This window comes from Macaca thibetana, chromosome 1 (genome assembly GCF_024542745.1).
Source record: "Macaca thibetana thibetana isolate TM-01 chromosome 1, ASM2454274v1, whole genome shotgun sequence".
Taxonomy (NCBI): Eukaryota; Metazoa; Chordata; class Mammalia; order Primates; family Cercopithecidae; genus Macaca; species Macaca thibetana.
In genome coordinates, this window is record NC_065578.1 from 45,823,735 (window position 1) to 45,847,250 (window position 23,516).

Sequence of the window (23,516 nt, forward strand, 5' to 3'; positions counted from 1 at the left end):
GCATTACCAGCATCTAACGTAGTATCTGGCAAAAATGGGCTCTAGTGAATCTGAATGAATTACTTCATACACAAAATATCTCTTTACTGTCCAATAAAGATGTTAGCACAGTGGATAGTCCTTCCTACTATGCTCTTCATTCCCAAACAAAACTGAAACCCAGTGAAACTATTTCCAGGGCCTAAGGAAACTCAGGGTATGCTCTCTCTCTTCATTTCTACTACCACACTTCCAGGGACAGCCTTGAACACCTTTCAGTGACAGGATCTGGCTCTATTAGCCAGGCTGGAGTGCAGTGGCATGATCTTGGCTCACTGCAGCCTCCACCTGCCAGGCTCAAGTGATCCTCCCACCTCAGTCTCCCAAGTAGCTGAGACTACAGGCACGAGCCACCACGCCTGTCTAATTTTTGTATTTTTTTGTAGATACAGGGTCTCGCCATGCTGCCCAGGCTGGTCTTGAGGTCCTGAGCTCAAGTGATTTGCCTTTCTCAGCCTCCCAAAGTGCTAGGATTATGGGCATGAGCCACCACACCTGGCCTTGAGCTTTCATTCTGTCTTTAGTCTTGTCATAGGTTTAGATCCCCACCTGGTCCCTTCTTGTTACCTATGGTAGGAGTTGGCAATTTTTTTTCTGCAAAGTGCCAAATGGTAAATATTTTAAGCTTCGTGTGTCACATGGTCTTTGTTATGACTCAATTTTGCATTTGTAGAGAGAAAGCAGCAGACAATATATAAATGAATGATTGTAGCTATATGTCAATAAAACTTTATTTTTGGACACTGAAATTTAAATTTCATATGATTTTCATGTGTCATAAAATATTGACCTTTTCTTGATTTCTCCCCAACCATGTCAAAATGTAAAAAGCACTCTTAGTTTGCATCCACACAAAAACAGGCGGTGAGTCAAATATGGCCTGTGGGCCATAGTTTGCGAACCCTTGGCCTACAGTAGAAAAAAAAACCCTCAGAATTCCTTACGGACTTCGTGTATTTCACCACATGGAGCCACCTTAGGCTGGGGAAGTAGAAAGCGCAGGGCTTTTGGGCATTAGGTGCTAGGTTCCAGTTCTGGCCCTACCACCTACCATCCCGGTAGCCTTGCACATAAAATTCAACCTCTGTGAGCTTTACTACCATCATCTATAAAATGGGGGAAATAACGCCTACAACACAGAGTTGTCATGGCAATTAAGTGAGCTAATATATATAGAGCTCATGGCACCAGTATCTGGCATACAGTAGGCACTCAATAGTAACTCTTATTCCAGCTTCTGACATGGCTTCCCCAGATCAACTGCGGCTCTGGAAAGCAACCCAGCCACTCTGTGAACCACAATTGGCCGCAGGAGGGAATAAATTGACAGCAAATACAAAGGCAGAGAGAGAATTTGGAGGTTTTCAGATACATGCCACAGGATTCTAAGTGCCTGGTTAGCCCTAATTCCTTCTGGCACCATGTAAAATTTCTCTAGTCCCTTTTTCCTCCTCAAAAATTACTTCTCACAGTCCTTAAAGATCCTTGGCATTCTTTACCAACTACCCAGATGGACCCTGCAGCCCTCTCCTCATTCCTGTACCTTCTGCTGGTATAGGGCTGCGGTGGGGAAGGGTGACCATGGTCAGACCAAACCTACACGGATTGATCGGCCTTCAGCTGGGTCTTAAGTAGGCTGGGCCTGGTGAGGCACCCAATTCTCTCTCAATTGTTCATGAATTTCTTGCTGTACTGGGAATTAAATTTCTTCAGCGCTTAAGAACTAGACTTTCTACAAAAGTTTTAGAGCCAAAAAAAAAAAAAAAAAAAAAAATCACCCTGTATACCAACAAAAGATCCATCACATTACTTTCAAGTAAGAAAACATCAGTGAGGCACAGGTAAGGCTAAGATTTATGGTATCTCTACCCTTGGTCGAAAAAGCCAGATTTATAGTATCTCTACCCTTGGTTGAAAAAGCCAGATCTCAGCAAGAAGTTTTCCTTGCTCTAAAACTTCTAATGGGTGTCCACTGCCCCTGGAGTAACCAAGCTTCTGTGCTGTCACTCAGGGCCTCCATCATCTTGTCCCAGACCAACCCTCTATGGGAGTCTTAACCTGCAGTCTAGTCAAAAGGGACTGAATTTCCACCTGATCGCTCTAACCAATTCCCAGCTTCCCACACTTGTGCATAATTAAATCACCTGTAACATTTTATTACATGTCTTCCCCTAGACTGTGAGCTAGGGACAGGGTACAGACTATGTCTCCTTTATCTCTGGGTCCCCTACACCTAGCAGAGGCTCTGACATGGGGCAACCACTTCATAATTGTTAATGAATGGATGGAAACAGCTGAAGTTATTCTTCCCTTAAGCTGTTTTAGCTGGACTCTTATTAGAAGACCGAGTACAGTCTGGGTCACTGCCACAAAGCAGAAAAACCGAAGAGAAAGAAAAGAGGCATGACCAATGTGATCCAAGCAATGGAAAATAGGTTTTAAGAGTGAGGTTAAAGAGACCAAGGCTGTTTAGCCAGGAGAAGAGAAGATGAGGCCTAACTGGATTCTGACTTTAAGTACAGAAAAGGTTATCATGAGAAAATCTTGATCTCATCCTCCCTTTATAATCAGAAGAAACTTTTCCATATTTATGGAAAATGGAACAAGAAGAAATGACTTAAGTTAAGGCCCGAAGGGTTTAAGCTGGACAGAAAGAAGAACCAAATTAGGCACCACTTTTCCAGAGATACTGTTATTGTACTTTTGGCAAGTGAATTGGAGGAGTCTTGCTTGGCACTTTTGTTGAAGGCTGTGCAAAAAGGAATACATATGCTGCTCTGTTCCTGTTTACTGTGGAGAGAGGTGGGTGAAAACACAAGTCAGGTAAGATTTTCTAAAGAGGCACTGATTTTTATTGACGCATTTCCTACAGGCACTTTCTGCCAGGTTATACATTGCAACCATGTGCTGGAACAATCTAGTATCTCAAAGGTTCCTGATAGGGCAATGGAAAGAAAGAGAAGGTAACAATGCCGGGGAAGGGAAGATGGCCCTAATAAATACACTTTCTATAAAAACAGTACCAAACTGGGCATTCATATATTTGTTAATATTATTACAATTAAAGCTCACATTCATTGAGCACCTACTATGTGCCAGGCACTGTGCTGTCTTATCTCAATTCTCTTAACAACCCCATGAGGTAAGTAATATTTGTATTCTCATTTTACAGATGAAGAAACAGAAACTCAGGCAGATTAAATAACTTGCCCAAGTCACACAGGTAGCAAGTGGCAGAGCCAGGACTCAAACTCAGGTGGTCTGACTCTAGAGTCCATAAACCTAACTACTGTCTCCCTGTAAGGATGAGACGCTGGAATATAAACTTTAGTCTCTCTGAATCCTGTTCATATTCTCAGCTCTTCCTCATATAGTCCCAAGTCAGGACATTAGCAAGAGTTGAGGCCTCAGAAGTGAACCGAAATACTCCTTTGATTATCAGCATCTATAAAATGGGGGCACTAACACCCACATCACAGAGTTGTCATGGGAATGAAGTGAGCTAATGTATACAGAGCTCATGGCACCAGTGCCTGGCATACAGTAGGCACTCAATAACTAGGAACTGTTATTCCAGCTTCTGACACGGCTTCCCCAGATCAACTGTGGCTCTGGAAAGCAACCCAACCACTCTGTGAACCACAACTGGCTGCAGGAGGGAATAATCTGACAGCAAAAACAAAGGAAAGAAACAGACTGAGGAGTCTCAGATGAAAATGAGCACATGCAGGACTTGAACGCCAGCCTCTGGACTCCAAGTTAGTGCTCTTTCCTACTTACAGACTCTTGCTGAATTTGAGGGTGAGAAAATGAAGAGATAGGATGTGCCAAATGGGCTGCCTCCCGCAACAGACCCTTTTGTAATGAACTGTCAATCTCCCATCAGAACCCATGCCTGAAATACCAGGGTCCTGCAGCCTCTGTAAACTGGTTCGAAGATTCTACTAGCTAAGGATGGCAATGCACTGATTTATGGCATTGTGGGTGCTGCCAAAATGCTCACCTATTAAACCTATCAAGCAGACCTAGTCCATGCAGCTTCCAAACTAGGCCAGTGATTCACCGTTTTAAGCCTCTTCACTGATGTCCCCATTCTGGGACCATCTTTGCTCCAGTCTAACCTCCGTCCGGCTGCCAGAGAAAACAGAGCGCCAGTCAGGGCATTTGGAGTCTCGCAGCATAAGGAAGATAACATGGGCCTTTGAACTCAGCACTGCTAGTTTTGAACCAAGCTGTGCCCTTACCAACTATCTAACCTTGGGGAAGTCACTTTAATCTTTCTGAGGTCTGGTTTCTTCATCTTTAGATTGGAGATAAATAGGCCTATATTACAGAATTAAATATAGTATGTAAAGCATCCAGCATACTGCAAGCCACAAAGCAAAGGAGACACTTGATAAATGCCAGTGCTCTGCTCCCTACTCTGCTCTCTACATTTTAGCCAAAACCTGCCACTTCGGCTTATTTCTTCTTCTCACTAACTCCTCTCCCTTCCCACAACACACACACACACACACACCCCCTTACACCTGTGCATTTCTGCCTCTCAACCATTGCTCAAGCTGTTCCTTCTCCCAGGAATAAACTCCCTCCAAGGCCCAGCATAAATTCTCCACCTTCAGGAATCCTCTGATCATGCTGGGATTGATTTCTCCTTCTCCCAGACTCCCACTTTGTTTACATTCCTTACTACATTTACCATAGTCAGTCTGATTTCAGTTATTTATGTACTTATCTATCTTCCAAACTACACTGGAGGGAGAAGGTTCTGAGAAGACAATTATTTATAGGAGGGCAGGAAATGTGTTGTTTTCCTCTGTGTGTATTTCTCAATACCAGGGTCTTGTACATAGCAAGAGCTCAATATGTGCTTATTGAATTGAATCTTTCCATCCTATACTGGGAATCTTTACAGAAAGATCCTGGACTGAGTTCATTCTAAAACTGCATTTACTGCCTGACTTGATAAATAGGGAATTTTTGAAGTACATGAATATTCCTAAAGTAAGATCCACTAATACTCACGTGGGCTTGTTTCATTCCTTCATCCATTCTTCCAATACACTCTGGACTCTTCTTGGGATCTCTCTCCAACACACAAGGAGACATTGCTGGGACAACATTTCTCACTCACGGAGATCTGGGAGCAAGCTCTTGGAGAACTGCTCCACCCCGCTGCGTAGGAGGTGACTGTCATTAAAACCATACTAAAACCCAGAGTTGTGGAATTGGAAAAGAGATCTGAATGATCTGCCTTAGTTTCCAAGCTATAACATAGAGTTAAAAACACTTAAAACAGTGTCTGGAACACAGCAAGTGTACAATAAATGTTAGATGTTGTTTTAACGATGAAGTAGACTGGAAAAAACAGAGTCATGACATTTCACTTCTAGAACTATCTCCACTACTGACTGATTCCTTGTGCAATCTCTTTTTTTTTTTTTTTTTTTTTGAGACAGAGTCTTGCTCTGTCGCCCAGGCTGGAGTGCAATGGTGCAATCTCAGCTCACTGCAACCTCTGCCTCCTGGGTTCAAGCGATTCTCCTGCCTCAGCCTCCCAAATAGTTGAGATTATAGGTGCTCGCCACCACGCACAGCTAATTTTTGTATTTTTAGTAGAGATGGGGTTTCACCATGTTGGTTAGGCTGGTCTCGAACTTCTGACCTCAGGTGATCCACCTGCCTCGGCCTCCCAAAGTGCTGGGATTACAGGTGTGAGCCACACACCTGGACTCCTTGTGCAATCTTGATCAAGTCCTTTCCCCATCTATAAAATGAAAGTGGCAGAACCAGATGGTTGGTTCCCAAGCTCCTTCTACCTTCGACCATGTATATTTTTTCTGTGATCAAGAAATAACTTTCTCTTCCACATGCTGAGGCTGTTGGCAAGGGAAAATGTGCATTTATAGCTGCTGGTCCCCAGATGGGAGGAACCACTGTTTCCCAAGGCCAAGGGCAGAGTAACTGATTAGAAAACCACCTGTGAGTTTTCCCCTGTTTAAGCTGTACTATTAATATACCCAGTGCAGGTCTCTGAACAGAGCATTACCTACCTTCCAACAAAACTCACAGTCAAGGCAAGACAAGAGCCTGAAAACAATGGCTGCAATGAAGAATCCTTGCTTGTGCAGAACTATTGTACTTTCCTGCTTTTGATGCCTGTAATTAGGGCATCAACCTAAACTAGGGCCCTCCTTAGGCCCAAAGAGGAGGAAAAACACAAAGTCCCATTCTGAACCTGACAGCTCATAAAACAAGGGCCAAAGCTAGTAAATAAAAAATGTCACTGACTCATTTAACCACAAACACTGCAGAGGCCTACTATGTGCTGGCCCTATTCTGGGCAGAGGAGGAAGGAAAGAGACATGGTGCCTTGCCACCTACCTACTCAGAGTACATATGGAGTGTACATACCCCTAGGTAGACTATGATGAGAGTTACATTAGAGGGTCAGCCTCTGCCACAGAAGACAGAAAGGGGAACAAGTAATCCAGCAGAAGGCTCAGAAAAGCTTCACCATGGAGGCCACATGAGATGTAAACCTTGAAAGATGAGGAGGAGGACGGAAATCCAGGAAGAGGGAATATAAGCAAAAGCTTGAGCAGGAACATGCAGGGAGTGTTTGAGAAGCAGAGACTTGGCTGGGCACGGTGGCTCACACCTGTAATCCCAGCACTTTGGGAGGCACAGGCAGGCAGATCACCTGAGGTCAGAAGTTTGAAACCAGCCTGGCCAACATGGCGAAACCCCATCTCTACTAAAAATACAAAAATTAGCCAGGTGTGGTGGTTCATGCCTGTAATCTCAGCTACTCAGGAGGCTGAGGCAGAGAATCGCTTGAACCTGGGAAGCAGAGGTTGCAGTGAGCCGAGATTGCGCCGCTGCACTCCAGCCTGGGTGACAAAGTGAGACTCCATCTCAAAAAAAGGAGAAACAGAGACAACTAGTTTATTTTGACTGGACCACAGGTTGCAGGTTTGGGAAAACCAAGGGAAACAGGGAGGGGAGAAGTTTGGGAACAAATGGTGGAGGAACTTGTCTGAGGCTGGAGTCTAAACTCTACATCAAGCTTGTCCAACCCACGGCCCTGGATGGCTTTGAATGTGGTCCAACACAAATTCGTAAATGTTCTTAAAACACTGAGATTTTTTTTTTTTTTTTGCAATTTTTTAAAAAGCTCATCAGCTATTGTTAGTGTTAGCGTATTTTATGTGTGGCCCAAGACAATTCTTCTTCTTCCAATGTGGCCCAGGGAAGCCAAAAGATTGGATACCACTGCTCTATAAAGTAAGCAGTGATGCCCACCAAGGTTTCCGAGCAGTGTCTCAGGAAGAGCGCAGGGGCACCCATGAAGATGATGCAAAAGGAACCAAGTAATTAAATTACTCTGGGACCACATTACAGGAGACCACATGCACTTCCTAAACACGTGCTGGGCTCTGACAGCTCCTGCTCACAGAGCTTCCCTCTCCCATGGCTTGGCTTCATGCAATCTGAGCTGCCATCTCCCACAACTGTCAATATCTGCAAAATACCAAAGTAACAGAACTCCTGACCAACTCTCTGGATTACAGACAGAGAAGCGTTGAGGTGGGAGCAGATGGGCAGAGGGGGCACCAAAGCCTCTAGCTGGCTCAGTTCCATATAAAACCCAACCCTCGATTTCCTCTTCACATTACTTCCAGCCGCCCTCTAATGAAGGGCTGAAGCTAAGGAGAGTGGGCTGAAATCACCCGGCTGATGGGTGGTGATCCAGTGAGACACTACACCTACTGTCCAGCATGTGCCTGGCACATGGACAGTGGTGCCCTTCCCATTCTGCAGGGTCAGTTCCATCTGTAAATCCCACTGAGGCTTCAAGGCCCAGGTCACGTCAACTCTTTTCTCAGAGCCTTTCTAAAGTACCCCAATCCAAAATGACTGAGCTCCTAGAAATCACAGCTACCATGTATTCAGCACCCATTACATAACAGGTGCCATACTAGGTGACTTCCATATAATCCTATTCAACCTTCACAATGGACCCTATTATGGCCATTTCCTAGGGAAGAAAGTGAAGCTCTGTGAGGGGAAGCGGACTTGCCCCAGGACACACAGCTAAGAGGTGGAAGAGATGAGATCTGAACCCAGGACTCCCTGACCCTGAAGTTGAGCACTTCTAACAACACTTCATTCCTGTGAGCTTGCCTGCCTCTGATCTGCCACTGACAGGGAGCTTGGAGCTCTCTAGGAAGACAGGGTGCAACTGACACTCTTATTACCTTTCCCTGTGGACAGCCACCCACACAGGCAGGAGCCTTCACATACTGAAAATAAACGAAAACAATTTAAAAATAACGCAGTACACAGATTTCTCAAATTCCTCACGTGAAAAACTTCATGACACTGGACTGCCTGAGCCCTGTGCCCAGCCATAGCCTCGGTCCTGATCCCTGGGAGAGACTGAGTCTCAAACGGGCCACAGAGTAAGCGCCATCTCGGACACCGGCCGCGCCCCTACCCCAGGCACAGACGGAGCCCCGACAGGTCGTAGACAGCTCGAGACAGTCCTGAAAAGCGTCCCCTTAGGCTGTCCCTCCGCAGCTGAATCGGGTCGTGACCTCGGGCCGCCGTGAAGGCCTGACTGCCCCCTTCCGGGCACACGAACTCACAGACCCCGGCCCCACTTAGCTCGGAGGAATAGGTCGGAGGAATACCTCGCAGGTCTCGCTTTTACCTTCGCTGGCTCCCGCCGGGGAGCGGTCGCGCGCACCCCTATCTGCTGATCGCTCCTCCGAGAACGCGGAAGAGGCGGTGCTAGATCCAGGGGGTGGACCCGACCAGAGAGGGGCGTGAGGGGGCGGAGTTGCGCCTGTGCCCTGATGGCTACGCGGGGCCGCCTGGGGGAAGGGGACTCGAGCTGAGCGAACTGCGCAGGCGTGACAGAGAAGAGGCGGGGAGAGGGAAGATTACTCCCAAGTGGGTGTGGCTTAGCTCCTCCGGCGCTTTCTTTTCCGAATGGAGGGTGGAGAAGCCCGGGAACGAAGGAGGCTGCGTCCGGCAGGTGTAATTAACATGCACTGAGCGCTTCTGCAGGCCAGGAAGGAATTTTAAAATGCTTTTTATATGTAGGGAAACGCTGCTAGTCTTTTCTAAAACGGGGGCCAATTCTGCACAATTTCTTTAAAGGTCTGAGTGCCTAGAATTTCACCATAAGAGTTTCTACTTGAGTACATTATCCCCAGTAGTTCAAAATTTTTAAAACTTTTAAAAGTTCATTTATTGGGGAAAAACAATTGTAAATGGGTTAATGCCTCAACCAGCCTCCCCACATCCCCTTCCCAAGTCTGCAGCTGCGATGAGAAAGGATGAGAGTGTGGACTGGGATTTAATTCAGGTGCTGACTCTGAGTGATGGAGGTAAACATGCCTTCTCCGCCTGTCTCAGGATTATTGTGAGGATTTGGTAAGCAAGGCTAGTTAAAGAGCCCCAGGATTTGCTTCCCATCTGACAAACATTTGTTCCCTGTCTTGTCAGGGCTGTCCCGATTGGGAATATTAGCGAACATTCAGGACTTTGCTAGATTTCCCAATCTGGGTGAAGGCTGGAGAGGGGGAAGATCAAGCTTCTGTGTTCACTCCCTTCTGGAATCCTGCGGTCCAACCTGAGGGCCCCTATGTATCCTGACTTCTCCCACTCATCACCTTCCGTGGAGGCCCACCCAAGTTTCAAGTCTTCAGAGGCCCTGCTTGCCTGTTCCCTTCCCTGTTCCCTGTCTCAACAGCTTAAGAGACTCAGGACCTATGTTCCAGGTTCTCAAAGTTGCTATGTCCCTCACATGGCAACCAAGTTCAGTTAACATCTTTGAGGACTCTGGAGGTGCTCAGAGAAAGGAGGGCTCTCCCAAAGCAGGTGGAGCTCTAGTCATGCCTGTGGCTCATTTCACCACATATTCCACAGCTTGCTGTGGGGTAGGGAGGAGAGTGGCAACAGGAAACCTCAGAGGCTGCAGTGTTTATGGGAGCCGGGGGTGATGCAGCATCCTTTACTCAATAGGTGGATGCTCTGCCCTAGGCTGGAGAGGATGGCTTACTATCTAGGTCCCTGCTCCAAATATTGTTATGGAATTTATTTATTTATTTTTTTTGAGACAGGGTCTCAGTGTGTTCCCCAGGCTGGAGTGCAGTGGCACCATCTTTGCTCACTGCAACCTCTGCTTCTTGAGCTCAAGTGATCCTCCTGTTTCAGCCTCCCGAGTAGCTGGGACTATAGGCATGCACTACCATGGCTGGCTAATTTTTGCAGTTTTTTTTTTAGAGGCAGTGTTTTGCCATGTTGCCCAGGCTGGTCTCGCACTCCTGAGCTCAATGATCCTCCCACCTTGGCATCCCAAAGTGCTGGGATTACAGGCAAGAGCCACTATGCCCAGCTTTGTTATGGATCTTGAGCCAACAGGAAAACAAAGCCCAGCCTGACTTCTCAACCAAGCTGCCACTCCCAATATGTTACCTCTCCCAGGACCCTTTGTTACCAGGTGGGAGTGTGCTCTTTTCTCTGCAACGTTGAGGCCCCATCTCTTTCTTTTCCCCGCTCTTCCTTTCTGTCTATTCTTCTTTAAGCATCCCTCTGTGAATCTCTCAAAGAAATTTTGTGTCAGCTTCCTGATGTATTTACAGATATTCCCATGTAAGGGGCAGGTCTTGGGTCACAGAGTTCTAAGATAAATCTACTCTCACTGCCATGGTCATATTTCAAAATGACTGTGAACCCAAAGCATGGGCCTTGTAACAGTCTGAGCTGTCCAGTGACTGAGGAGGTAGTGAGCGATCTGTCATAGGAGGTGTGCAAACAGCACCCTTTTAGAATGCTGGGATTGGGCCTCCTGTGGTGAGCCAGAGGAAGAGGCAGCAGAATGGAGGGCCTTCCAGATTCTAGAGTGAATAAAGGGAGGGATATTGAGGGCTGGAAGGGAAGCAAGACAGCTGGCCAAAGACACACTTGATTCAACAAGCTATTATGTATCAAGCACTTAGAAATGTACCTGATACATAATGAACATTAGCTATTATGATGACTGTGAATGATTCATAGACTATATAATGAAGGAGCTGAGATCAATCAGTCCTTCACTCCCATCACTGATAACAAAATAGATGGGGAATTGGGGTCTAGAGGGGGAATGGGCTTGCAATGGAACTTTAGGAGCTGCACTGGGACTACAACCTACGCCTCTGCCTCCCAGGAGGAGAGCCTCTGCACAAAGCCAGGCTGGCTCCTTTGCAGGAAGAGGCAAGAGCTCTAGATGGGCCTTTGTTGATGCTTAAGAACCAAGCTGCTTTTTAATTCCTGTCCAGGCAGCTTGTGGGTTAGAGGCAGTGGAATGACAGCAAGACCTGAGGAAGTAGATGCAGGTATCTTCTGGGGAGTAAGCTCAGGAGTCAGGCCCATGTCCTGCCACCCCCACTGTAGCTCCAGCCAGCAACAAGTATCTTCCTCTTCAGGATGGCCTCCTGTCCTGTAATTAGTGTTGGGATTATATTTCCACTCTGTCCTTTTATCCACTACCTCAAAAAAACCACCCAGATTAAGGGAGTGGAGTGAGAAGAGCCAATGCCAGGCAACGTGAGATGAAACAAGGAACGATTCCTATCAGACTGAGTTCCTGGAAGGCAAGGGCCAGCCTTCTCCACCCCAAGTGTCCCAGTCTAGCCTGGTTTAGAATTCCCAGAGCCCCAGGAGAATCTTGGTGTCCCCACCCTAGAGAGCTGGGCCAGACATGACCACACCAGCCAGCCCTCCACATGGTCCAGTATCTCAGGACAAAAAGCCTTCCCAGCCCCATTCTGGCTCAGTTCCTTCCATGGTCTGCCAAGAGCCATGTGGCACCCAGATCACTGCTTCCCACCAGTGGCTGCTTTAGTTTGCCTTTTATTTTACCAAAAATAACAACAATAAAGTCTTCCCTCTGTTTCATAAAAATACATTTTCCCACCCTCCCCCCAACCCAGAAATCAGCCCTTGCCGCAGCCTAGAATCCATCATGCAAGTCACAGCACTCTGGGGAAAGCTCCTACTACCCTCGCTCCACAGCTCCGGCAAAGCTGCTGGGCCACTCGGGAGGCGGCAGAGGCAGAAGTCCCAGGCCCAGCTGGCTGGCCCCAAGAGCTCCATCTGTTTCCCCAAAGTGCAGGCAGCTTCTAGGCCATTTAGTGGGGCATGATATTGGATGTTTGGCTCAGGAAACAACCCCAGCCAACCCAAGGGCAGTGGGGCATGTTGGCATCAGGTTAGAAATTATTGCTCAAAGCAGAAACAGTTATGTCCTAGAGAAGGTCTGTTAAACCCTCTTTCCATGTGCACCTCTGTGTAGCAATAGATGGGTCAGGATCCCTGGTTTCTCCAGCTCTGTGAACGCCTCCCTGTGAGGCCTTGGACAGTTTCTCCCTCTTCTTCTCCTGGCTTCAGTTTCCTCGTATGTACATTGAGACATGAGACTGGATGATCCTCAGGTCCCTTCTGGCTTTCATTCTGGCCTCCCAGAGTGGAGGCTCTGGGAGGGCAGAACCCGGTTCCTGCCTCAGTTTCCCCACCTGTGGGTCTGAGCATAGTGCTGGGTATGGAGGTACTGAGTAATGGAGTGCTGAATGAACATCCCAGTCTCCCTGTGGATAGCTGTGCTCTGAGATCCAACTGTCTGGGATGCCTGAGGGATGGCTGGGAAGGAGGCAGGTAGTTTTAGGATGGAGGATCTCCATACCTGGAAGAGTCCATTCACCAACTATATCCTCGATGTCCTGGGATGGGAGAGAAGACTCCAAAGTTCCCAGCTGAAGTTCCACAAGCTCCTTGGACTGGGGGATTATTCTGTGCTGGGCTTCAGATCCGAGGAGCCAGGTCTGTAGATTCTGGGAGCTAGACTGGAGTATATGATTCCCAGATGAAGGGCCAGGGGACCTTTGTGTACTTGAGGGATCATCTCCAACCCCCAGGCTACCTATAATACAGGCCTTCTTGGAGGCAGAGGGATGAGTATAATGTCAGCTTATGGGCATCTGTGGGTAAGAGAATCAGAGCCTGTGGCTGTGGTGGGTCAGGGTTTAGGAACTCAAGGCAAGGCTCCTCTTCCTACCTTCCCCCAGCTCTTCAGGACTCATGCTGATGGAAGAATGTAGCCTGGAAGGTTTGAATGTAGAGCAACATCTACAACCACATTTTGGGCACTTAGTCACATGGTCAGATATACTGAGTGGGGACGCTGAGCTGTCATCACTCCTACAGTGGCCGTGGTCTGATGGTCCCATGGTCTGATGGTCCCAATCTATTTATCCATCCATCCAACGTTTATGGAAGGCCTATTATGTGCCAAGGAGGGGTAAGGCAGCTAGCTCTCACAGACACATCCCACAGTGAAAATCACACACGCACACACCCCGGCATCTGTGCTCACTCACAGGCAGACTGCTCACTCTCTTGCACCTTTCTTGCCATCACCTTGGCCACACCCACATTCCTCCAATAGGCTTGGGAACCAGCATGGAAGGGTCAAGTGTCATAGAAGAAACCCCCTAGCCTACCCTACTCCCACACTTCATGCCAGAGGTTTAACTACACTTCCCTTCTGTTTGCCCGCCTAGATGCTCTCCCCTTCTCCATCCACAAGCGGTCAGGGCGACAGGTAGGCAGACTCCTGAGAACCAGAAGTCCAGAGGCTTTGGGCGTGTGGAGTGGTTCCAGTGCCTTCAGATTCCTTCAGGCTCCTGGGGGTCCCCTCTGCCAGCCATCCTGTGTTCAGATTGTCCATCTGATGGCCAAAAAAGTCCAGACCTGGGCTCAGTGGCAGATCCGCTCTGTCATCTCCCTCTGTAGAGACACAAGGTAGGGAAGGGTCAGTCAGTGCTCAGCCTACTAGGCAATCCCTTCCCAAACCATAGGGCCTAGCTGCTCTTCTGTCTGAGCCTGGCCCGTTCCCCCAGCAACCCCAACTCTTAGGCTGCAGATCTGGGTTTGTAAACCAACACTTGAAAGAATTCTCTATTGAAGTAGATAATTCACAGTTAAATGAATTGCCTTCCCTAATTTATCTACTTGGGCATTGGAATTACTTAAAGCAGGCAGCTTTTGGACATGAAAACTCAGAGGCTAGCCTTGGTAGGGGAGGGTGGTAGGGCTTGGCCTCACCAGTGGCTCCAGCTCCCGCTGGTCCACCAGACTGAACTCGCGGATGAAGTAGTAGAAGTGCTTGTAGCAGGTGTTGACGTGCGCCTCTGCCCCCATGCTGAGGATGCTATCGAAGTGGTGGATGTAGACATGGACAAAGACTCGGAAGAGGCGGGTCAGGATCTTGGTGCAGACCTGCTGGAAGTTCTTAGGGAAGGGAACTCCTAGAGGGCAGGGGAGGGCAGAAGAAGGGGATCAGTATCCTGGTGCCAATGCTCTGTTCAACTTTTCCCTCCCACACACAGGCAACCAGGATGGCTTTTTCCCCAGCATACTTCTTAGTACACTTCCCTTTGGGAAATAGAGAGTGGTTTGACTTTCTCCCACAATTTTTTTCTTTTCCTTTCTTTTCTTTCTCTCTCTTTTTCTTTCCCTTCTTCCCTTCTTCTCTTCCTTCCCCCTCCCTCCCTCCCTCCCTCCCTTCCTTCTTTCCTTCCTTCCTCTCTTTCTCTCTTTCTTTCTGATGGAGTTTCCCTCTTGCTCAGGCTGAAGTGCAATGGCGCGATCTCAGCTCACTACAACCTCTACCTTCCGGTTTCAAGCTATTATCTTGCCTCAGCCTCCCAAGTAGCTGGGATTACAGGCATGTGCCATCATGCCCAGCTAATTTTCCATTTTTAGTGGAGACAGGATTTCTCCATGTTGGTCAGGCTGGTCTGGAACTCCTGACCTCAAGTGATCCACCTGCCTCGGCCTCCTAAATGCTGGGATTACAGGCAAGAACCACGGTGCCTGGCCATACTTTTCTTTTTAATGAAGCACAAATCTGACTGTGGCTCTCCCCTGCTGGAATATACATCATCTCCCACATTTTCCCATCACCTAAAGCAGGGCTTTGCAAACTTGTGGGGGTCACTGACCAACCCTTCTTAGACTATGATAAAAGTTACGACCTAAACTCTCCCCAGAAATATGTGCAATTGCAGAGATGCTCACATCACACTTTGGTATACAACTCCAAGGAGAGTTCAACAACTGGATCCATTTAAAAAAATCTCTGGGTCTTCAGGATTAAGTCCTAACTTCCCAGCAGGATGCTGCTCAAGGCCTTTCATGATCTCATCCTGACCTCCCTCTCTAGCCCCACCCCGTGTCCCTCCTCTTTTCAACATTCACACAGAAGTCCTCAGACCCCCAATCCTGGAAATGATTAATTCTGCAAGAATTAGTTCAGACAGCCTTCATTCCTTCAAATATTCAACAACACGGAGAACCTTCCATTCATGAGCCAGGTCCTGTGCTGGGTCCTTCACACCGTTAGCTCTAATCCTTAGAACAATTAGCCTTATGTGTCTGATTGTCATTTTAGATATGATAAAACCGAAGTGCTTATAGAGGTGAAGCTGCTAGCCCAAGGCCACATAACTATTAATCAGTGCAGAATGGAGACAGGATTCAAACACTCTTTGCACTGCACTGCAGCGACCCTCACAGATATGGGACCCATAAGAAAGGCCCCGTTTCTGCATAGTCCCCCCCCTGCTCAAGGCAGAGATCTTGGTGGCTTATGCCCTCTTCTCTGTGTGGCAGTCACCCAGGGTTTTAGGCATCTATACCTGGAGTCCCACAGGCCCAGGGAGGTATGGCCAGCAGGGAATATGAGTCTACCTACATTCAGGTCCCCCCGGCTCCATAGACCCCCTCCTCTTCCTCACCGTTCCCAGGTGGGGTCGAGCTTTTCCTCCCTCTGAGACCCTCCAGCCCAGCCCAGATCACTCAGACATATCCTGCCCATCTAGACTTGGGGTCCTGAGCTCCCACAGACCTGAGCCCCAGTTTGGAATTCCTCCCAGTTCAGTGCACTTTCCCTCAGCCTCAGTTTCCTCCTATGTAAAATGAAGGTGCTCACTGTCAGGCATGACAGCGCAGGAAATGGCAGGTCACTGGCTGGGGAGGAGCCGTGGGCATTGAATTGTGACTCAGAGCCCAGCTTCCTTCAGCATTCAGACTTCTCCCCTCAGGGCTTGACCACCCTGCCCCACCCACCGCTGAGCCACACAGCCTCTGTGGAGATGAGCTCCAGGTTGGGGCTGGGCCAGGCTACAGGTGGGGCCGGTGTGATGAACACAGTGTCATGCCTGCTCAGCTCCTGGACCAACAACCCCCTCCTGCTGCCTTTGGGTGGGTAAGCAGTGCCTGGGTGACATCACTCATCTCCCCTCCCTACCGTCACCCACCCAGGCTGCCCAGCTGAGATAAGAAAAGGCCCCACAGCCTGTGCCTGGCAAGGGAAAATTCTGCCCTCAGAGCCCCAATCTGAGGTGATGATACCATCAGGGTCCACCCAACCACCAATTCCCTCCTTTTCCTGAGGCCAGGAGTCAGAGGGAACCCCGGGAGGCTGGAGGTCAGATCAGCTATGACCTCGGGGCACCTGTTCTGGAAGGTTCTGAGAATCATAGCATCTGTGGTCTTGCCAGAGTGGTCTTTGGTGGGACCACTTATGCTTTAGAAAAGAAAAGCCCTCTGAAGTGGGTGGATCCGGAGTTCGAGATCAGCCTGGCCAACATGGTGAAACCCTGTTTCTACTAAAAATACAAAAATTATCCAGGCGTGGTGGTGGGTGCCTGTAATCTCAGCTACTCAGAAGGCTGAGGCAGCAGAATTGCTTGAACCCCGGTTGAGGGGGAGGCGGGGGCAGAAGTTGCAGTAAGCTGAGATCACACCACTGGGCGAAAGAGTGAAACTCCATTTCAGAAAAGAAGAGAAGAAAAGAAGAAAGGAAGGAAGGAAAGGAAGGAAAGGAAAAGAAAGGCTCCAAATTGGGAGTCAGGAAGTCCTAGTCAAATGCTTGACCTTGAGCAAGACACTTTTAACCTGTTTCAACCTCGCTTTCCTCTTCCACAAAATGGGGATGAAAATCATCCCCCAACCCTGCACAGAGTGTCTATATCAAACCAAATCCTCATCTGTGGAATAGGCTCCCAGTGGCTCCCTCCCCACCAGGTGACGCTCACCAACACGCGTGGGAAAGACCTCTTCGTCGTTGATGAGGCCTTCGATCCAGTCCATGAGCAATGCCATATAGCGCGGCGCAGAGAGCTTGGCCGGCCGCCGGTACTGGCGCTCATCTTGCCAGCGGTACTCGTAGCGGGGCCCACCGGCCATGACCGGGCAGCTGGTCTCACTGCAGCGCTCGGCCATGGTACCGTAGATGAGGTTGATGCGGTTGAAGAAGTCCACCACATGCACAGCGATCCAGTCGTCGATGTTCTCCCCGGGTGGCAGCCTCACCACACTGCGCAGGTCCAGGCCCGACTTGAGAGAGGCCTGTGCCTTCTTGTACAGCTCAAAGCGCTGTGTGCCCGGCTCAAAGCGCTTCCGCGGCCGGAACGTCTTGTCCTTGGCGAACACCTGCTTCAGGCACAGGGCCATGGCCAGCTGGGCCTGGGGCTGCTGTCCAGGGGCTCAGACCTGAGGATACCCTGCCAGGGACAAGGGCATGGGGGAGCTGGCGGTCAGGGCCTTATCATCTGGAGTCTGACTTCCCAATTCATCATTTCCCTGTCACCTCTCAGACTTTGCTCAACCTCTGCATCCCCTGCCTGGGAATCTAAATCCTCAACCCCTAGGTCCAGTGCCCCACCCTCTTTCCAGGCTACATTAGTCCCCCTTGCTAAGCCCCACAGCCCTCCCATCTTGTTTGTCTCTTTTCTGCTTTCATTGCAGAGCTGGGCCTGGGCTCTAAACAGGTGCCCCTCGGACTTGCTGTTAGTCATGACAGAGGTAGCAGAGGCTCCCTGCAGGCCCACCAGCAGACAGGGGCTTGGACGAGATGACCTCTAGGAGCCCCCTTGGCCAGCTGGTGCAGCGTGGGAAAGCCTCACAGCATTGTGCTGGGGGCAGGGTGGAGGGGGTGGGGGATGGCTTTCGGCTTCCTCTGGGATATCCCGTAGTCTATCCGGCCACCGGGGATTCCCAGGGAGCAGCAGGGAACTTTTCTACCAAAAATGTCCTTTCCTTTTTCTTCACCCTGAAAGAGGAAAGGGCCCTCCGGCTGCCAGCGGGGCGGCTTCTGAGTGTGGCTGCAAGCACTGGAGGAGGGGGAGGGCGGCAGATCAATGAGGGCATCGCTTCCTCTGACAACAGCTGGAGATCCTTCCCCCGAAGCCAGCCTCCTCCGGCCCCAATTCTGAACAAGCCACTGGCCCCTCCCCTTGCACCTGACACTCAGTAGACATTCCTAGAGCAACTACTATGTGCCTGGCACTGGGAGGTAGAAGAGTATAATCAGATTTATCCAGGAGGGCCCATGTAGACCTCAGGCAAATTTGCTTTGCCTCCTAGAATTTAAGGATCCCAGATTCAGAGCAGACTTCGGGAGACAGTGATCAGGGCCCTAGGCTCAGAGGCAGGAGTCCTGGGTTCTAGTCGCAGCTCTACCATTGGCTTACTGGGTGACCCCTGTATCACCATGGATTTGGCCCATCCAGGTCCTGGGTCACTCTGCTATAGCTAGGTTTCTAAGACCTGAGTCATCTCATCTCACCTGTGAGTGTGTGAGCTACTGGGAAATGCAGACCCATGTACCTACCAAAACTAGAATTTAGCCACAAACTAAGCACTGACCCTGCCCCTAGACTGAGCACTAAGGCTGAGTATAAGCTAAGAATTGCCTTCTTTTTCCAGGCTGACCTCTGACCTAGGCTCTGGCAAGTGTGAGCCCTGACTCTAGCCTTTAGCCCTACTCTGAGGCTTGCTTATGGCCAAAGCCTGGGCTTGACCTCTGACTGATGCTAGAGCACTGTCCTTTCTCACATCTCTGGTAACCCTGGGACAGGATTGGGGAAGGGAGGGTGGGAACCAGGTGACAATTGGGTAAAAGCAAAGGGAAGGCACATATTGCGGGAGGGGTATTCTGGCAAGAAGTCAAACTAGCAGGGGAGATGTTTGAGACAAAGGTCCTTCCTTGAACCCACAAAGGCAGGCCAGGATGGGGGCAGTCTGGTAAAATGAGAGCAGCTTGGAGGGTAGAAACAGGCCATTCAGCAGGAACTTGTTCTCTTGAAAAAAACTCACAGATGTGAAAGGTCATCTCATCCATCCTGACTCTTCAACTTCTCACCCAAAGAAGTCCCCAGGGTGGGACCCCAGTTTCCTGAGCAAAGAGGAGATTTCTGCGCTTCACTTGCCATCTCCATTTTAAACTCTGCTTGGGGCAAGTGCTTCCCAAATCCCTCACACTGCAATTAGGCGGGGCTCCTGGGCTCCCCACATTGCATGACCCCCTTTATGACAGTTAGAAATAGGGCCCCACCTTGGCATTCAGCACCTTGTCCTACCTTTCCTGCCCCACTTCCCACCTCCCCACACCAACCACCCTGGGCTTCTTCCTGATTCCCGAACACGCCCCCACTCTCTTGCCTCTGCATGTTTTCTTATACCTCCACCTGCCTGACCATACATCCTCAGATTGGCTGCTACCTCCTCCCACAGCCTCCTCTCCTGAACTCAGATCTCCTTCTCCTTGGGTAGAGGCTGCTTTTGGTCATTGCAGTCTCCATTCCATCCCCAACCCAGCCCCAGCTTAGGAAAAGGCCTGGCACAAAGTCAGTGTTCAGACTTGAAGGAAAGCTTAGACTAGAATCTTAGAGTTAAAATAGCCCTGATAGATCAACTGGCCCAGCTCACTTGTACACATGGGAAAACTGAGGCCAAGATGAGGAAACTGAGGCCTAAAAATAGGACTTGAGGAGCCTGTGTTCACACAGCAAGTTACAAGCAGAATTGGGAACTGAGAGGAGGTGGGGCTCAGCTCACGACCAAGGGTAAAACACCATTTTCCTACACTGGCTTATCAATGGTCTGGTGCAGACAGAGAAGAGGAGGGGAGTGGAGGGACAGTGGAAGCATCTTCTCCACCAAACAGCCCAACCTGCTTCCTGTCCCCAACACACTGACTCCGCACAGCAACTGGGATGTCCTGACCAGTGAGCGAGAGTTCCACCTTACTCCTGTGGAACTTCAAGGCCTGGGTCTCTTTCCAGGAAAACGTAAGCTCAGGGGGTGGGTGCAAGGCAGGTACTCTTCTAGCCACAGGGTTAACTCCCTTCACTCTCCACCCCCATGCCCTCACTGAGTTTCTGTCACAAAATCTCTGTCCCTCCCTGAACCATTGCTGTTCCCCCTCCTAGCCCCCATTTCCCAGTGCTGGCTATCCTTTCACTCCTGGAGTGGCAGTGGCTTGCTCATTCCCTGGGTGGGGATGTGGGCTTCTCAGATGAAGACAGCAGGGTGACCCTCCCTGTTTCTGATATTTAGCTCCCTGCTAGGCTACATCTACCACTCCTTGGGCCTGGGCCAGAGGATGGCCCCAGTTTGAACCCAGAATCCAGCCTGGGACGCTCTTCAGGACAGAAGTCGAAGAGAAAAAGTAGAGGCGAAGACTCCACGCTCTCCTTGGGGCGCGCAGCCACCCACGACCACCCCCGGCTTCCCTGCCCCCCCAACCAGCTCCCAGGGCCAGGCAGGTCGTAGGACCCAGAGGAGCCCGCCTGACATTTCCGCTCCCCGAAAACACGCCCCCCAACCCCTCCCCTCTGCCCCGTACCGCCCCCTCCAACCCCACCCCAACTTTCGAAGCTCTGAGCCTTGGACCCCAGCCCCAAGACAGCGGCCAGTCTGCCTTCGGGCGGGACTCTCCTCCAGACCGTGCCACGCCGAGACAGCCGAAGAAATGAAAGTGGAAGCCAGGCGGGCGGGGTGCGCGGCGAGGCCGCAGGGGCACGGCGCACACTCACGGGTCCTCCTCTGGCCGCGGGGTCACATTCCCAGCCACAGGGTCGCCCTTCCCTTGCCGGTCCCGCAGTGCCTGTTCTCTCGCCTGTCAGCCTGTCCGTCTGCCTGTCCTGCCGGCTGCGGCCGCCCTCCTGCCCGGGTGACGCCAGCTCCGCCCCGGGCCCGCCACGCCGCGGCCACGGGGCGGGGAGGGGCGGAGAAAGGGGACTCCCCTCCACCCCAGTACACAGACGCACTCGCCCCCACCCTCCCGGAAAGTCCATATCGGGCTCCCAGCTTCCCCCTGGACAAAGGACTGAGCTCCCCGCCCCCTCAGTGCTTCCTTGGACCTCCACCAAGGAGGCAGCCTCAGGTTCCCAGACGGTAAAATGGGGAAAAACTCGGCTTCTTCTGGAGCAGAAACAAGAGCTGCTAGATAAGGGTGGTTTCTTTGCCCTCCTAGAATCGTCTGCGTCACACTTGTCCCGGGACCCGATAAGGGATCAGGACTGTCTTATCCACTCCCATATCCTCAGCTCCTGGCACATAGCAGGAACTCAAAACCCACTTGATGGATGAATGAATGAATGATTGAGTGAAGGAATGAATGAACGCCTTGGGAATCATGAGCTGAGTCCTTCACCCCTGAGGGACAGGCCCAGAAGAGCCTCAAATCACAAACTTCATCTCCTCACCAGGGAGGGGGCCTGGCTCAGGCTGGGCTGATTCTCCTTGCTCCTCACCCAGAGTCACCCCATTTCTTACCTCCAGACCTGTATCCCAGCTGTTCCATTTTAGAATACCTTCTCTCCCTCCTTCCTTCCGACCAAATCCAAACCACTCAAGATCCGATCTGCTCTCCCTATCACCTGGGTTCCTTCGAAGACAGAGAGATATCTCACCAGCATTCAGTGCACACTGTGGCCCCCAGGCCCAGGGACCAGTTGGCTGCTCTGTCTGGGATGGGAGGGAAGATTGGAGGCCTTCTAGGGTAGGAAGACCAAAGCAGAGAGCTTAGCTGTAAAAGCCACTCTGGAGGGGTAGGGGAGAGCTAGAGGCCAGAGGTGGGCATTTACTATGGCACACTGGACACTCCTTGTGTCTGGACCTTCTGTTTGCTGGATGACATGAGAACACGCTAGATCCTTAACCCAGATCATATCCTTTGTAGCAACATGGGCTGGAGCTGGAGGCCATTATCCTAAGCAGACTAACACAGGAATAGAAAACCAAATACTGCATATTCTCACTTATAAGTAGGAGCTAAACAATGAGACTACGTGGATACTAGGAGGGGAACCGCAGACACTGGGGCCTGCTTGGGGGGAGGGCGGGAGGAGGGAGGATGAGACAAAAATACCCATCAGGTACTATGCTGCTTACCTGGGTGATGAAATTATCTGTACACCAAATCCCCATGACACAGAGTTTACTTATATAACAAACCTACACATGTACCCTTGAACCTAAAATAAAAATAAAAAATGAATCCCAGCTCATAGAACTGTGGATATGTTCTTTTGTTGAGCACCAATTTTTGCCCCAGTCTAAAGTTCTCTGTATTTTTATGTCTGACTCTTAACTCTCTGCCCTGAATCCCCTATAAACAAACACTTGCTTATGGAGCAAATTAAAATATGCTTCTTTATTTGATATCCTAATCAATATCTTTTATTAAGTATAACTCTCCACTCATATCAGATCAGGGGATTGGGTGATGAAGCTGACCTGGTTGCTGACCTCAGGTGCTGACAGGTCAGTAGAGGGGACAACACAGAGAGATACACAAGGTCAGAGCTCAGTCACCCAGAGGTGAGAATGTGGTTGTGGACTAATGGACTTTGTAAGAGTAGGGGTATTTGCAGGAAGTACATAGAACACCCAGAACGGGTATGCTTAACAAAGACATTATTTACAGGTAGGGTCAAGGTGTAGGGAAACCACACAGACAGTGTATCACCATAGGACTCACAAGAGCAGAGGCTGTCAACCCTAGGCTGCAGGAGTGTAGGAAAGGAGTGGTGAAAGTGGGAGCTCTGAGGAGGGGGCAGCTGTGGCCTAAGGTGGAGGGGTATACCCAGCCCACAGCAATCATATAGGGAAGGACGGGGGGCAAGTAAGAGACCTCACTCTCCTCCCTCTCTCCCTCCCTCTGATCTCTGGCCAGGTTTCCCCCACTAGCTGAATCCTCCCAGAAGCTAAGAACAAGGGAACCTGTTGCTGCAGCCTGTAGATGTCAGCCTCCTAGGGTGTAGAAATGGGTGGAGGGTGGAGAGCCATCTGAGGAACCATGTGGGGTCAGGGCCGACTTCACAGGGGAAATGATTTGGAAACTGCTTGTGTTTTCCTTATCATTCAGTTCTAAATAGTTCATAAATTTCAATGTAATTTCCTCTTTAACTCTTGAATGATTTCGAAGTGTGTTTTTCAGTTTCTTAGCCTATGGGAGGTTTATGTTTTTCTTGTTGAGTTCTAATTATATTGCGTTGTGGTCAGAGATCATGGTCTGGAAGATTCTTCGGAATTTGATGTGACTTCCTCTGTGGCTTTGTGCAGGGTCATTT

The 23,516-nt window shown here is 49.8% G+C and overlaps 2 protein-coding genes across 4 annotated transcripts in view; both read right to left on the reverse strand.

Moving 5' to 3' along the window:
* MKNK1 (MAPK interacting serine/threonine kinase 1) overlaps window positions 1–8,849 on the reverse strand; it is a 46,883-nt gene extending 38,034 nt beyond the window's left edge. For 2 of the 3 annotated variants that reach the window (XM_050801874.1, XM_050801854.1), the window contains exon 1: window positions 8,756–8,849. The gene's annotated coding sequence lies outside the window, so the exon portion shown is untranslated. Of the gene's footprint in view, window positions 1–8,735 lie in introns of all 3 variants that reach the window. The other variant, XM_050801865.1, reaches the window with a different exon arrangement.
* A 3,081-nt stretch (window positions 8,850–11,930) lies between these two features.
* MOB3C (MOB kinase activator 3C) lies at window positions 11,931–21,207 on the reverse strand. The gene is made up of 4 exons (XM_050801991.1): window positions 20,976–21,207; window positions 17,193–17,660; window positions 14,197–14,399; window positions 11,931–13,878 (listed from the first exon to the last, which is right to left on the reverse strand). The coding sequence occupies exons 2-4, from the start codon at window positions 17,608–17,610 to the stop codon at window positions 13,849–13,851; spliced, it is 651 nt and encodes a 216-aa protein (XP_050657948.1). The 5' UTR covers window positions 17,611–17,660; window positions 20,976–21,207; the 3' UTR covers window positions 11,931–13,848.
* Between the last annotated feature and the right edge of the window lie 2,309 nt (window positions 21,208–23,516).